The sequence below is a fragment of the Cinclus cinclus genome, chromosome 26 (genome assembly GCF_963662255.1).
Source record: "Cinclus cinclus chromosome 26, bCinCin1.1, whole genome shotgun sequence".
In the NCBI taxonomy this organism is placed as follows: domain Eukaryota; kingdom Metazoa; phylum Chordata; class Aves; order Passeriformes; family Cinclidae; genus Cinclus; species Cinclus cinclus.
The window spans coordinates 4,478,373-4,493,845 of NC_085071.1; the positions used below are offsets into that span (position 1 = coordinate 4,478,373).

At 43.2% G+C, this 15,473-nt stretch overlaps 1 protein-coding gene across 2 annotated transcripts; it reads left to right on the forward strand.

Moving 5' to 3' along the window:
- The first annotated feature begins 870 nt into the window (after positions 1–870).
- On the forward strand, positions 871–11,956 carry PSMB2 (proteasome 20S subunit beta 2). 2 transcript variants are annotated; one of them, XM_062509023.1, is made up of 6 exons: positions 871–975; positions 3,421–3,543; positions 4,106–4,176; positions 9,030–9,192; positions 10,834–10,883; positions 11,722–11,956. In XM_062509023.1, the coding sequence occupies exons 1-6, from the start codon at positions 885–887 to the stop codon at positions 11,827–11,829; spliced, it is 606 nt and encodes a 201-aa protein (XP_062365007.1). In that variant the 5' UTR covers positions 871–884; the 3' UTR covers positions 11,830–11,956. The 2 variants fall into 2 exon arrangements, with proteins under 2 accessions (XP_062365007.1, XP_062365008.1); XM_062509024.1 differs by having other exon boundaries at positions 885–900.
- The last annotated feature ends 3,517 nt before the right edge of the window (positions 11,957–15,473 follow it).

A 15,473-nucleotide genomic window follows, 5' to 3' on the forward strand; every position in this document is an offset into this window, starting at 1 on the left:
TAAATACACATAACTGCAGTGTTTGTCTTGAAAATAAAACAGGCAAGAAGAAATGGCCTCAAGCTGAGACAGAGGAAATTCACATAAGATGTTGAAAAAAAAAATTCACTGTTCACATTGGTCACACATTGGAACAGGCCGGGGAGGTGGTGGAGTCACTGTCCCTGGAGGTGTCCAAGAGGAGCTGGGTGCTGTGGTTCCAGAGGCAGTGCTGGTTGAAGGACTGAACGATCTTAAATTCAACCTCGATGATTCCATGAAAATCTTGTGCGGATGCAGGACTCGGGGACATGGTGTAGTGGAGGGGAGGGTGGTGGTGCTGGGCTGAGGGTGACCTCGGAGGTCTTTTCCAACCTTAGTGCCTCATTCAGCCACTCTGTGTCTCTGGGATCTTTTCCACCCTTAACCATCCCATGATTCCAAAGGGATGGAACTCGACCCCCGTCCTTTTCCACCTTTAACCACCCCGTGATTCCAAAGGGATGGAACTCGACCCCCTCAGATTCGTGCTCCCCCGAACCTTTTCTACCTTTAACCATCCCATGATTCCGAAGGGATGGAACTCGGCCCCCGTCCTTTTCCACCTTTAACCACCCCGTGATTCCGAAGGGATGGAACTCGACCCCCGTCCTTTTCCACCTTTAACCACCCCGTGATTCCCAAGGGATGGAACTCGACCCCCGTCCTTTTCCACCTTTAACCACCCCGTGATTCCCAAGGGATGGAACTCGACTCCCTCACATTCCCGGCGCCCCCCCACCCCCCAGCTCCCCTCAGGGCTCCACGGCCCCGCGCGGGAGGCGGCTCTCGCGAGCGGTGACGTCATCGGCGCGCGCGGGCGCGCAGGCGCAGCGGGGCGGGCCGGGCCGCGCTGTGTCACGGCCATGGAGTACCTGATCGGCATCCAGGGCCCCGACTACGTCCTGGTGGCCGCGGACACCGTGGCGGCCACCAGCATCATCCAGATGAAGCACGGTGAGACCCTGAAGGGTGCCGGGGTCCTGTGCTAAGCCCTGGCCCGGTAGGGTGTCCCACGGCCCCGGGCGTGACCGCGGTGTGCGCGGTTGGGGTGCTGTGGGCCCGCCGCTCGGGCTGAGGGGAGGCTGGTCACAGGGGAGGAGGTTTCTCGGTCTGAGCGCTGGCGGATCCTTGAGGAGAGGTGTAGTCGCTGTCTCGGGAGGCTTCTGGAGCGTGCAGCCAAAGTGCGGCTGAAATCTCCGTTTGCTCCGGGTAAAGTCCCCAGCCCTGACCGAGTATGACCACTCTGTGTTGGGTTGTCGGCTTAATTTACCTGTTCGGGTGAGCGTTGGATTGTGACCCCAAACCTCGCTCTGCACAGCAGTGTAAAGGTGTTAAAAAGACGCACAGGGATAACGGTGTGTTGCAGAAGGTGCTCCCTTGTGATTAATTCACTGGTAAAGCATAATTAATTGGGAGAAAAGGGATTATGGGGGTTAAAAGTATCAGTGAAATTCATAGCACAGTGTGCAGGAGCCAGACTGAAACATGGCTTTGGTTTCTTTGTGGTAAAACATCTAGGGCATCACCAAGTCTCTGGAATTCCCTAAAATCAGTTTTTCTTCCTGCTGTTGCAATGATCTAGACTGAAGCTTGTTCCATTCTAAAGACTGTGTTTTACTAGCTCTTTTGAAAAAAGCTGTAGAATAGAGGATTGCTAGATCCATGCAAATGAATGTAAATAAATATATATAAAAATGTTATAGTGCTGCTTTTACCTCAAATGTTTCACTTCAAGTCTGTGATAGCCAATTGGAGCAGTGTTACAGGCTGTGAAAGCTGGTGGTAGGTACAAAATAAAATTTTAATTACTTTAAATAATGTTTTCTAAGTTAATGTTGTTTGCAAATAGGTATGTTCACAAGCTTTAAGGAAAATGTACTTTGAACATAGGATTTAGTTGCTTTTGCTGAGGTGGGGGGGGGGAACCTATACATTTCAGATCTATATTTAGAATATTTATTTGTAAATTCATTTCAGCCTGGAGAAGTTTTGAGGTAACCTAATTGCCCCTTCCAGTACCTGAAGGGAGCCTGCAGGAAGGATGGAAAGAGACAATTTACAAGGGCCTGGAATGACAGGACAGAGGGAACGGCTTCCCACTGCCAGAGGATAGGGTTAGTTGGGATATTGGGAAGAAATTGTTCCCCCGGAAGGTGGGGATGCCCTGGCTCAGGGTGCCCAGAGAAGCTGTGGCTGCCCCTGGATCCCTGGAAGTGTCCAAGGCCAGGCTGGACAGGGCTTGGAGCAGCCTGGGATAATGGAAGGTGTCCCTGCCCATGGCAGGGGATGGGCTCTAAGCTCCCTTCCAACCCAAGCCAGTCTGGGATTGCAAGGGCTGGGCAGTGTCAGTGGCTTTCCCTGAGCTCCAGACAGCAGCTCCAGTGCTGTGATAACTTTTGACATTTTAGAGGATTGTGACACTTTGTGCCTGTCTTGCAGCAGAGATTGTTCAACAGCATTTAGTGAGCTGGAGGGGAAGCTCAGAGCTGGAGGCTTGGTGTTTGTCCCAGCCCTCAGTGGAGAGAAGGGATTTTCCCTTCGGTCTGTCTGGGATATCCAAGTGCCAGATACGTGCTCTGGTGAGAGGAGACTCTGTGAGCACAGGATTGTCTCCAGCACTGTCATTGAAACAACTTAGATCCCCTCAAAGACACACAAACTTGAAACTGTGTTAAACTGCAGTTACAACTAAAAATATGGATTAATTTCCTCTTTATAAGCGGGCTTTGGTACAATTTATAATCATTGCAATTTAGAATTGTTACTTTAATTTTCATTCTCTTTGGGTTTTTTTGGTTTTACCTTGTTCTTTTCCACAAAAAAATGACAAGGAAAATAAATGTTTCTGGAAAAGCCTCATTCACATAAGCTTCTGGTTTTGGGGACTGCTGGATGTAAGAAAAAGGGCATCATTTGACACGGAATTTTTTTTTCTGGATTTCCTAAGATTGCTTTTGATCAATGTGTTGATATTTCAGCTTTATTTTAAATTATTTGCTTCTGTTGCAGAATATTTGAATAAAGTTGAATAGTCACTGAGCAAAATTCTTACTCCTGATCCCAGGAAGCAAAACCTTATGCTTTGAACATAATATTCTCTGTGAACCTTTATTCTTTCCTACCTTGCCTCAAATGTAGGAAATACTATATATTTCTGGAATGCCTCCCTTCCTGAAGAGCTTTGTTTCTCTTTAACTACTCTTATATTCTGTGTCACCAGCTGTGAGACACTGAATGTCAGTGTTTGCTCAGAAAAGCTTTTTACTGGTGCTCCTGGTCATGATACAGTTATCCACATCTTTTTCTTGCTTCTGTAAAGTCATGTTGTGTCAGGATATTGGCAAAATAATTTATTCTTTTTCATGACCATGGCACTCAATGTTATTTTTCTTTGCCTAGACCATGACAAAATGTTTAAGATGAGTGAAAAGATCTTACTGCTGTGTGTGGGGGAGCCTGGAGACACGGTGCAGTTTGCAGAATACATCCAGAAAAATGTTCAGCTCTACAAAATGAGAAATGGTGAGTGAAGCAGGACATGCCCTGGGGGTTAGGAGCAGAGCTGAGGGTGATTTCCAGGTGAATGTTGGTGGGAAGTGCTGTTCTCAAACATTCTGTAAAGATTTCTGCATTTTTAATGTCCGGCAAAGGTGATAATTCAGGCAGGATGCAGAAATAATTGTGCAGTATAAATCAAATGGTTTATGCAAATCCCAGCAAACTTCTTTGCAACATAAATGACACAAATATTTTACTAACAGACTTACTATTCTCTTAATATATCCATTGCATGCCAAATGTTACCAGTTCTTCTGATATATTTGACAAAAAAGTCAAGCTACATGTCCTTAATATTTTAATTTTTGAAGCCATGTATTTCTGTGGTCCATAGAGATATGAACTACCAAAGTCTGAGTGCCCTGTTAATGCTTGTAGCTTTCAGAATAAACCAGAATTAGACAAAAGGCACTACATTTTGTCACTAAAGAACATTTTATTATTTCAAAACAGGAATGAGAAGGTGGGAGGTAGAACATGAATGATTTGGGCTGATACTAAATAAGTTACCACATTTCTTCTCCAGGTTATGAATTGTCTCCCACTGCAGCTGCAAACTTCACCCGGCGAAACCTCGCGGACTATCTCCGGAGTCGGGTGAGTAATAGCTGAGAGATTTTGGCAAAGGCTTCCAGGGATCATTTCCATCCTCAAATAATGGAGTCTGAAAAAGGTGGGAGCTGCTGTCTTTAGTGATGAATTTGGAACTGGCTGCTCAGGGATGTAGTGGGGTCAAGGAATTCCTGGATGTGGCATTCAGTGCTCTGGTCTGGGTAACAAGGAGTTAATGGGTCACAGGTTGGACTCGATGATCTTGAAGGTCTTCTTCAGCATCAGTGATTCTGAGATTCTGTGAGTTCACATTGCTGAAATAATATCTTAGTAAAATAGTACTTGATTTGCTATTTTAAAAACTTATCACATTACTTATCAATAACTTACACAACCATAGACTTAAAATTCAGCCTTGGGCCCAATAAACACTTTGTCACACTCTGCAGACGTGAAGTGAATTAAACTTCTTGAACATCGAGATAAGGTTGTGGGTTTTCATGCAAATGCACCAAATCCGTTTAATCTTCTTGAAAAATGATTTCATAGAGCAAAGCTGTTTGATGTAGTTAGGAAAACAAGTGCCTTTTGTAAACAGCAACATAAAGCTTTTGGTAGATACCGTATCCAAGTTGGGGTTGTGTTTTCAAGTTACTGAACTGCAGTTATGGATGTTTCCCAGGGTGATTTTTTCAAAGTATGAAAAGCTGCAGTGAGGGAGCAAACAAACCTTTAATGATCTGAGGTTAGGAAGCATTTCATTGATAAGAATGTTAATGTGCTATATGAAAGAAAACAGGAAGAAAGAGGATGTTGAGAATGAAGCTGAGCAGCTCTGTCAGGGATAGAGTGTGGGTTAAATTGTGTTGCTGTTCTAACCTGAAATCAGGTTTTACAGTAGCAAATAAGGGCCAGTATTAACCTCAGAGCTGTATTGTTGAGGAGTATACATGTGGACTAAGAGTTCTTCCAGAACTCATCCACAGGAAGAGCCAGAGATTGTTCTTCTTTCTGACAGGGATCACAGCTGCAGGTAGCAGTTTTTCCTTGTGGGTCCCTTCCAGCTCAGAATATTCTGTGATTCCACACTACTCTTCTGGTTTAAGTGGCTTCATCCAACTGTATGACAGGTGATGGATGGCAATGGTGGTGTTTACTTTAGCTTGTGCTGAGGTGTGGTTTGGAAGGTCTGTGTGTGTTCTGTGCAGTTCTCGAGGCTGATGTGAAGCAGTGATGCTGTTGGGGCCTGGCCCTGATGCTGATGGCTCAGTTCAGGGACATCTGACCTGCACAGATGAGACTGAGTGTCCTGTCCCCTTTCAGCAGGGGCAGCTATTCCTTACATATACTTTAAAGTACCTTTAACAGGCTTTTTTGGTAAACCTGCCCATCAGGAGGCTGCACTGATGTGGCACCTTTGTCTCCCTCTGTGCCACATCCCTTGGGGGCTGATCCTCCCTGTGGCTCTGCTCCTTCCTGAGCCCACGCCTGTCTTCCAGCTCACCTGCTCCAGATGGGCAGCAGAGTGGGGAGTACACTGGCAGAGGCAGATGTGTTTATTTACCAGAGACAAAACGCTGCTCTGGTGCAGATGGCAACGCCCCAGGGCCTGCGGCGCTCTCTGACACTGCTGTCACACTACACTGATCCCCACATTGCAGGCAGAACCTTTCTTCTCTAACTGTAGCACTTCATGGTTTGTTTGTGGCATTTAGAATTTAACAGTACAAGCCTTGCCACCAGAGTTGTTTTTTTCCCTGTGAATTTTGTTACATTTTCATCATAGTATGTGGGATACCAGAAGGATTAACATTAGTGCTTGGTATCTATTGAAACTGCATAAGGGATTCCTAGAGGCTACTAATGTAATCATGTAGATCATGAAAGAAAAAACAAAAAGGTAAAACATGCCAGTGCCTCCTGTTAGGAGTTGGAAATAGTTGAGAAGTAAATAGTTTGGTGGGGAAAAGGTGGTTTATTGCTTTATTGGCACTCACTGTGTGAAGCTGTTACAGGAGGCCAGAAGGTGTATGAAAGGGAAGGTTAAACTGCAGCAGGACTTTCTCAGGCATTTAGACTCTTGTTATGGCCAAGATTAAAATACAGCTCATTCTGCATTGTTCATCACCATCTGGGTTCCTCCCTGTTACCCACTTTGATTTAATTTAGGATTCTCATGACTCCTGTAGTCCAAGTTCTTGATATCTTGGGGATGGTTCATAAGGCAGTGCCTTGAAATTGTTCTTCTGGTGGAAAGTACCAAGTGTAATGACACAGGGCTTGTATCTTAACGCCATTAGATCACTATTGTCTTTGCTTCTACTTGATAGTCACCATGTGGTTTCTCATGACATTTCTCTTTTTAAAACATGAGATTTCTGCTCCAAGGCAAGATCTGAAAAGAATCTTTGTGATTTCTGTTTATATATTGTGATTGAGGCAATCCTGGAAGATGCTTTGTCTTTCATGGAGGTGAGTGGTGCTGTAGTGTGTAGTGACAGGACAAGGGTGAATGGCCTTAAGCTGAAGGAGAGCAGGGTTAGATTGGATATTGGGAAGAAATTGTTCCCTGTGAGGGTGGGGAGGCCCTGGCACAGAGGCCCAACCCAGAGAAGCTGTGACTGCCCCTGGATTGCTGGAAGTGTCCAGGGCCAGGATGGACAGGGCTTGGAACAACCTGGGATAGTGGAAGGTGTCCCTGCCCATGGCAGGGGGTGGAATGGGATGAGCTTTAAGGTTCCTTTCAACCCAAACCATTCCAGGATTCTGCTGTTACCTATTCTAGCACCTCACCTGGTTCACCTGCTGAATCCAGTGCAGGGTTTAGTGCACTGAACTCACTGCCAAGGTTATGTGTGGGAATAGGAAGAAGAACCCGCTGCCCTCCAAAGGTGCTGAAGTTCAGTCTCTGGTTGTGATGCTGTTTAATTAGAGGTGACAGGGTCTGGCTGGATTCCAAAGGCAGCTTTCAGCTCCTCTCCCCGTGTCCACACTTGGCAGGAAGCTTCCTTGCTCCCACCTTTCCCCCCTTGCTGTGACTTTGGCTTCCGCCAGATGTCACAGGGCTGTGTCACCACCGAGCTGGGGTTGGGCTGTTTAGCACAACTGTGCTCTTCAGCTGTGAGTTCTGAACAATTTCACACATCTCCTAATTGCTGTCGTTATTTTAAATCAAACAGCACCAAGTGCAAAACTACTTGGGATGAGAAGTGGTGCTTCTGTAGGAAGAGAAGTTTGGGTTAAAAATAATGTCCTGGAGTGTCAGTCATCACTCATTTGATGGCCCTTTAACCAAATCAGCCTTGTAAAGAGTTGAGAATTGTTGGCATGGACCCAATTACAGAAGTCAGGGAAGGCTGCCCTTGGAATGGACAAAAGGATTGGGATGTACTAGAAATTTCAGTTCCAGCATCGAGGTGTTATGCTGCAAATTTCATTTAAAATCATGGAAGTAGTAAATAGATTATGTATATTTGCTAATGTTTAAATCCTGCCTTTCTGAAATAATGAGGCATGGGGGATAATTATTTACATTTGAGTTTTAAGAAGTCTCAGAGACCATTAGCAGGAGAACTTAAAACTGAAAATCAGTTTACAGATGGGTTTAAGTCTGTATAACACCATTTATTTATGGTTGAGTATCTCGCATATGCCAATGTTGGTAATTCCAAGTCACACAATAATTTGAGTGATCTTGTGTCATGGCTCTTAAATATCAACTTGTGTGATGTTTCAGAATAAATAAATGATGAAATACAGCCTAATTAAACCAATACAGCTGCATGGTAACTTCTTTCCAAATATCCTTGGATGCTTTGAAGATTAAATCACACAATTTGAAGTGATGTTTTATATATAACTGTAGCCTGCTTTATTCTTTCATACTGTCTGAAAGTAAAAATATAGTGGCATGTGATTTTTTTTTCTCTGTGTGGAAATTTACTGTATTGAGTATCAAAATGAACTTTTCCTATGATGCAGTTAATGTTTTGGCTTTAGGGTGAAATTTTGTTTGCTTTTTTAATCTGGTGGTTGCATCATCATCATTTTTTTTTCTTATTTTGTTGCTTTGTTGATCCAGGCTTTCCAGCAGTTTGGAGATATCCTGTTAGTACAATTAATTTAATAAGAAACATTGTGTAGATATGGAAATACTGGAAGTATATAAAAGCTGCTTTTAAAAATACATACAATGCCCAAATTTTTTCTGATCCTACGTTTAAAAATAATACAGTGCACGTGTGTTTCATGGTCTTACAAAGTACAGATCTTGGAAGGAGATGTAGGAGAAGAGATATCTGATGTATTCATGATGGTGGAACACTAAACCCAGCACATGGAGTATACTGCCAAATATTAAAGATTAAACTTGGTACATGCAATAAAAACCAAATTGCCAGTGAACAGGACACTGTGTGTAACTGCACCGTGTGAGAGCTTTCATACGTGCTGAGACGGGCCGAGCTCACTGGGAGCAAAGAGCAGGTTAAGTGAACAAAGAGTTCTTAGAAACTGCAAAATGTTCACGTTGTGCTCACGTGTCAGCAGTAAAAATCCACAAGTTTTATGTTGAGGTGAAGGAATCTGGCATGAAAACTGCGTTCAGGTTTTTTAAAGTTTGAGTGTGCTGTGAAAGCTGTAAAAAAACCCCAAAACACACTGGTTTTCAAGAGAGTAAGAGTTCTATGTTTTTATTTGCTTGTGCAGTCCATGTTACCTACCAGAAGACCTGATCACATTTAGCTTGAGACCCACAGTGTGCAGCAGACAGGACTGATGTAGCAATTTATGATAAGGACTTGGGTAATGAGCTCTGCTGCTGTTCCCTGGTGCGTGGGGAATCAGGATTCAAAGATTTGGTGTGAGTGCTCTAACAAAAACATCATTTCTCTTGGCAGACCCCTTACCATGTGAACCTTCTCCTGGCTGGCTACGATGACCATGAGGGCCCTGCCCTGTACTACATGGATTACCTGGCAGCTCTGGCTAAGGCTCCTTTTGCAGCACATGGATATGGAGCATTCCTTACCCTCAGCATCCTTGACCGTTATTACAAGCCAGGTGAGTGGAGCCACTGGACAGGAAAATTCTCCTGCTTCAATTTAGGCCTTGAGTTTATTAACCAGTGAGACTGACATTTGCTGAATCAGGTGGCATTGCTGTGGTTCAACAAATTGGAACTTGACTTTTTTGTTAGATAAATGGAGCTCGAAAGGTTGTCTTTGGTTTTGCTAGCATGGTAAAGGAAAACTAGTCAACTCCTTAATTTTTTTTCCTGTTTGCAGCATAACAGACTGGGAGTAAAGGACGTTTCAGTTATTCTAAAACATTATTAGACTTCCCTGGATTATTGGCAGCTGGTAGTCTGCTTTTGATAAATAAGAGTTTGACAGCTTTATCTTCTTGCTTGTCTGTTGGCTCTGACATGAACATTTTCCAAGAGTATCAATATTCAGAGGCCAGTCCCAGGTCCTACTTGTCCATATCTTGAATTGGCTTTGTGTGTGATAAATTAAAAACATTCAAGTGAAAAGATATTCCTAGCAAGATCATCTCCAGCACTCTGAAGTGGTGGTGATGAATCACAGAGTATGGAATGGTTTGGTTTGGAAGGAACCTTAAAGCTCATCTCATTTCACCTTCTGCCATAGGCAGGGACACCTTCCCCTATTCCAGGGTGCTCCAAGCTCTGGCCAACCTTTCCATGAACACTTCCAGGGATGGGTCAGTCATAGCTTCTCTGAGCAAGAGAGAGATTTTAGGCTGATTAACAGTTCTGTGCACTCGGCAGCTGCTCATCATAACTTTTGTACATGTTTGTACCTGCCTAAGATTTCAGGTTTAGAATCATAATCCACTGCCAAGGCATAAACATGGCCCCATCCCCACTGTGCAGATAAGGAAACGTGCAAAGCACGGAATATTGTTAATCTGACATCTTTGGCTTTAGCTACAAACTATTTGACTCCTGTGTGCAAAGCTGGGTTTAAGTTATTATCTCTGCTCTGAGATTAGAAATCCTTTCATCTACCTCCTTCAAGAAATGTAGCTATAAACTGATCATTTTCATTTAACTTGACTGAGCAGTGGATGCAGGTCTGGAACAAAGCCTAGAAAGAACTTTTAGACCCACAGACCCTGTTTGTTTTCTAGTCATGTCCCTTATCAATCTATTGTTCCATTTTTACCATTCCTTGTGGAACAGAGGAAAATAATGAACTTCATTGTCATGCCTTGTCACCCCTATAGAGTGCTGGATTTTATCCTGAAGTGTGAGAATAACAGGAGCATCCCACACGTGCCTTGCCCTTTATTGAGCTCATACCCAGCAGGAGCATCACACTAAACCCATCTCCACCTCCTGCCCTACACTCGCAGCCGGCTGGGGCAGCTGGAGCTGATTTAGAGCTGCAATAAACTGAAGGAGAGGGAGGTGGCTGGGCTTCTCAGAGCCAGGTCCTGGCCATGGGAGGCAGAATTCCGTCATGCTTCCCATTCCCTGTAACAAATCGATTCTCAATGGCTTGTTGCGGCGTGAGCACTGTGGTGCGGGGCGTCCTCGGGACATCTGGAAAGTGTTTTCTGTGAGCTGGGAAGGAGAGGTTTTGGTGCTCAGCTGAAAAGTTGTTTAAATTTAATAAAAGTTTCTGTGGAGAGAGATGGCCTCTAATGAAATCAATCTGTGGATGTTTTCCCTTTCAGGTATCACACGTGAGGAAGCTGTGGAGCTCTTAAAAAAATGTCTAGAGGAGGTGAGTTGCTGAACTCAGGCCCTGATGCTCCTGAGAAAGGAATGTTTGTTTGCGTTCATTCACTGATACTTTCCTGTTCCTCATGTTGGGTTTCTTGCTGCCTTTGCCAGAAGGGTAATAAAGGCACTGGCCAGATGTGGAATAGCTACTGAGGAAAAAGATTTACAGGCAGTTGCGTTGCCTTTGCACGGTTCAAATCCTCCAGAGCATAAACTTCTGCTTTTTGAGTGCTTGGCATAATATTGATCCAGACTTTTTCCTCTTATGTTTCTTCTGAATATACTGCAGCATCCTTGTCACTTGTGTTACACTTAAGACCTCTTAGAAGTATATATTAATTCTTTTCCAGCTTGTGAAGTGATACCTGAGGTAAAGCCTTGACCTTAAAAGTTCATGACCAATTTTAGTGTAAACATTAGACTGCAGACAATTCAGTCACCAAGGCTTTTATTGTAGGAAAATAGTCTTTATCCTTGTCTTTAAGAGATTGATTTGAATGTAACATCAAGAAGAAGTGCTCTGATGAGGTCCTGTTTGAAGTGTCTTTGTGATATGTATACTTTGTGTCCAAAATTGTAGCCCACTCTAGTTTTCCTGCTTAAATGTCTCCCTTGTTAACAGGCCTGGCTATTTTGCATCTCTACCCAAGGCTTGTGTAATGTGGATCATCTTACAACAAACTCCCAGTAATTCACTCCTGAGCAGTGAAAAAAACCCACTGTAGTTCCTAATACTTCAGATCATTGGAACCAGGATGGAAATTTAAAGTATAGTCTCCTATTTTATTTAAGCTTTGAGTGAATCTCATTTCTTCTGTCTTTTTGTCTTTGCTGAACAGCTTCAGAAACGTTTCATCCTCAACCTGACCTCCTTCAACGCTCGGTTCATTGACAAGGAGGGCATCCATGAAGTGGACAATATACCCCTTGCCAAAGTGGAGTCCTAACCCCCAAGATCTTTCTTCAGAAGTCTTCTTGTTTTGTTCTCTCTTGGGATTTTTTTTTTCTATTAATTTGAAGCACATGAGTAAATGTATTGCGGTGGGAGCTCAAATAAAGCCTGACATTTATATAGCCAGTTTTATCTTTTTATTCCACTGATCCTTCCTGAGAGGATTTGAGTGAATTGTTCCACAGTGAAGGTGAAACTTGATTTACAGTTCATGGGGGCACATCCAGGTTATTTGTCTTGGCTATTCTGAGATTTTACTGCTCTCCAAATTTCTTATTTGTGGGAAAACTGTATTTTCTAGATGACATTGTGCTGTCATCCCTCTCATCAGTAAAGCTCAACAGATCCCAGACAAGTGGTCCATGCCAAATATACAGCATCTACTTTATTTTTTCAAAGATGTTACCACTCATTGCTGTATAAAATAATAATCAGGTTTCCAAAGACCTCATTTTCTTTTCATAGAGTTTTCTTTAAACTTGAATTAGATTGATACAAAGGTTTTCAAGTAGAATGGATTTTAAAATGCACTTTTAACTCACATGGCAATGGTTCTCGTACTGGGGAGGAGCATTGTGCTGGCACAGTGGTTTCATAACTATATTAAATAGAATTTAGATAGCACTTCAAATAGAAACTAACATATCAGTTGTGTGATTTTTCTTAATTGCTGTGCCTATACATTTCGAAGTACATGAAAGCAGTTTAGTGAGAAATTAAGCTGCAGTACTCATCATAAATCTTTGAATTACTCTCAGCTAGCTAGAGCTTTGTTTTCTAGAGAATAATCCCTGATGATCCATCTAGGCTCAGGATGTTGCTTCCCTATAAAACCCCCATTCATGGAGCAGCCTCACATAATTATCATGTGACTGATACTTGTGGTCTGCCCAGAAGTGATTCTTCTGAGAACAGTTTTTGGTGTGACTCCTTCCCTACTTGAATTTGCATTAAAATTGCTATGGGTGCTTATTTCATATTTGAATAAGCTCAGAAAAACAATCTTGGAAATAGGGCAGATGTGTACAAGATTGTGTGCAGTCTGATAGTTTGTGTGCTGTGGCATAACACCCAAGTTCTCAGCTGGAAAAGGTGAGTGACAGACTTAACTCTTAATTTGTCTAAGCTTTTTGGTCTTACCTCAGTGGTATTTGAGAACTTTTGAGAACAAGATTCCCAAAAGAATCTTGTCAGTCTTAAAGTATTCCTGTCTTCTGGATGAGAACTGGATGAGACTGAGACTTGCTTAATGACACAGAAGAAATTTGGAGCTCCAGTGCCTTAACTCACCCTGCCTCTTACTTAAATCTAATTCTGCCCTGGAGTCCCATCAGGCTTTGTAGTTTAATTTTTTCCAGAATAAGTTTAATTACAGCTGGTTTTTCTGTAATGGCTCCAGTGGCTGCAATGGCTTTTATTTAAGGCCAATGGCACAGAACTCTGAAACATTTTTCTAAAACTCACTTTATCTCTTGAAAACCTTTTAAACTTTTACGCTCACTTGTCCCCAGCCTGACGATTTCCTCTTGGCAGGTCACATTTAACACGAGCAGAGTCGGGGGTGTTGTCGTTCTGCCACTGAAATCTCACCCCTTCGTGTTGCATTAATGTACTTGTTTAGCTTAATGCAGCATCTCTAATTTATTTTACCACTGATGTTGAATGTTTTTGCAGGTTTCTTGTCTGATTTCAAACTCATCACTGCAGAGGGGCTGAGCCGATGTGATATTTTTGTCACTGCATATTAAAGCAGCAATGCCTCTCCATTGGAGGGATTCATTGTTCAGACACCAAACTGGGGTGTGGAGCTCTTAAGATGATGTGAGCCTGGCAGAGAATCTGCCTGGAGTTTTTATTGGCACCTCTTTGCATGCAGGTGATTAATAAACATAAAACAATTATTCTCTGGTTGGATCCAGGTTGGAGTGGAACATATGTTTTGCCCAAGGGCAGGGCCCAGGATCTGAATCCCCCATGGAAAGGAAGATCCAAGGGGTAGCATGCAAAGCCAATGGAGCGGCAACCTCAAGGAATGAATAAATACAGCCCTTGATTCCAAACCAGGAACAAAAGAACTGGCCCATGATGAAATTGGACTGTAGCCTCTAACAAAGGAGATTTTTTTGAGGACTTTCCAAGAATTCATATTTTTAAGGAAAAAATTGATATTTCTGCTTATAACTTATTTTTTTTTAAATGTCTACAGTGCTGATAATCAAATTCAGAAATCAGTTTTCATTTTTGACAGTATGACATGGAATCTGTTTGAAAAATCAATATTTAAGTTAATGAAAGATTAGGAGACTTCTTACCTGCTTCAAGTTTAGCCCTAAAGCTTCTGAAAACCATATTTTGCCTAGAATCCAGGAATCTCCTTTCAAAAGAACTCACCTCTCCATTTATATTTGTCATGACAGGCCTCTCTTTTTTAAAGAAATCTCTGAAATAATTGAGAACTGCAAGAAAATACTGCTTTGTACTAATTTTTGTGGATCATATTATGAGAAATGAATGTAGTAGTCAGGGTACTGTGTTCCTGGGGCACTGTGGCCACGGTGAGCTGCTCTGCCTTGCCTTGCCTGGTAATTCTGACCATATGTTTTACTCTCAAAGCCTCAGGGCCCAAAGAGTTAACAAGGCCCTTTTTCTCGTGTTAGGTTTCCTGTTTAAGGATGGTCTTTTCCTTGGGGAACAGATCATCACCAGCTCATCTCTCCAGAGCTTGGAGTTAGCTCCAAGATCAGTTTACAGATTCTCTGTGCCTTAGGCCACATTGGGTTGGGAGTGCTTTGCTGGAAGAGGAATGTAAGCATAGGTGCAGCACTCACAGGGCTTTTTCTTGGTGTCAATTATACCTTTCCATGGAAGAAAGTCTGTGTTTTGGGGTAGACCTCGCTGTGACCAGCAGCATTGGCCCAGAGGAGCTGTCAGAGCTCAGCTGCCTGGTGGAATTGTCTCACACAAATTTGTCATGGTGCCAGGACTGTTCCACTGCCTAAAAGTGACTCCATAACTCAAAAGTCATCTTGAGTGAAGTGACAGCCAAGCAGGGACATCAGTCAAAAACTGGAAGGTGAAACTGTCTCCCATCCTGCTGTATTCACTTTTAGGGGGAGCTGCTGGTGAGAGGGAGCCCTGATTCACCTTCCTTTCCCCAGGATTTCCTCAAGCAGTCCGTGGCCCTGTTCTGTGTAAACCAAGAGATGCTCTAGCCCGGGCAGGTGAATGGCCTCAAACAGGGACTGGGTTTCAGTGCGAACCTGAATGTCCTCAGCAGAAATTAGCAGAATAACAACAATAAAAATAGAAATAGTGTGTGATCAATCCTACAGCCTGCTCTCTGCAGTCCCTGTGTTCAACTTCTGTTCATGGTGATCAGTCACTGGCAGAAACTTTGTCACCAAATGGAGCTGTCACTTCCCAGAGTCAAGATGTGGGAGCAGAGGGGAGAGATGAGGCTGAGCTCTCCCAAGGATGTGTTTTCCTTTGCTCTTGTCTCTAGTTTTGACAGTAGGCTCCTCCAAGAGGCATTAGCCCATGCCAGAGCTGACATTAGGGATTATGCTCATAGGATTTGGTCGAGTCCATTTTCCCATCTGAAGCAGGGACATAATATTCCCTTTGTATTAAATAACTCCG

Coding starts and splice junctions, on each gene's coding strand:
- PSMB2 (XM_062509023.1), top strand. CDS start 885: ATGGAGTACCTGATCGGCATCCAGGGCCCCGACTACGTCCTGGTGGCC. Junction 9,193..10,833: donor TGACCGTTATTACAAGCCAG/GTGAGTGGAGCC, acceptor TTTCCCTTTCAG/GTATCACACGTGAGGAAGCT. Junction 10,884..11,721: donor TAAAAAAATGTCTAGAGGAG/GTGAGTTGCTGA, acceptor TTTGCTGAACAG/CTTCAGAAACGTTTCATCCT.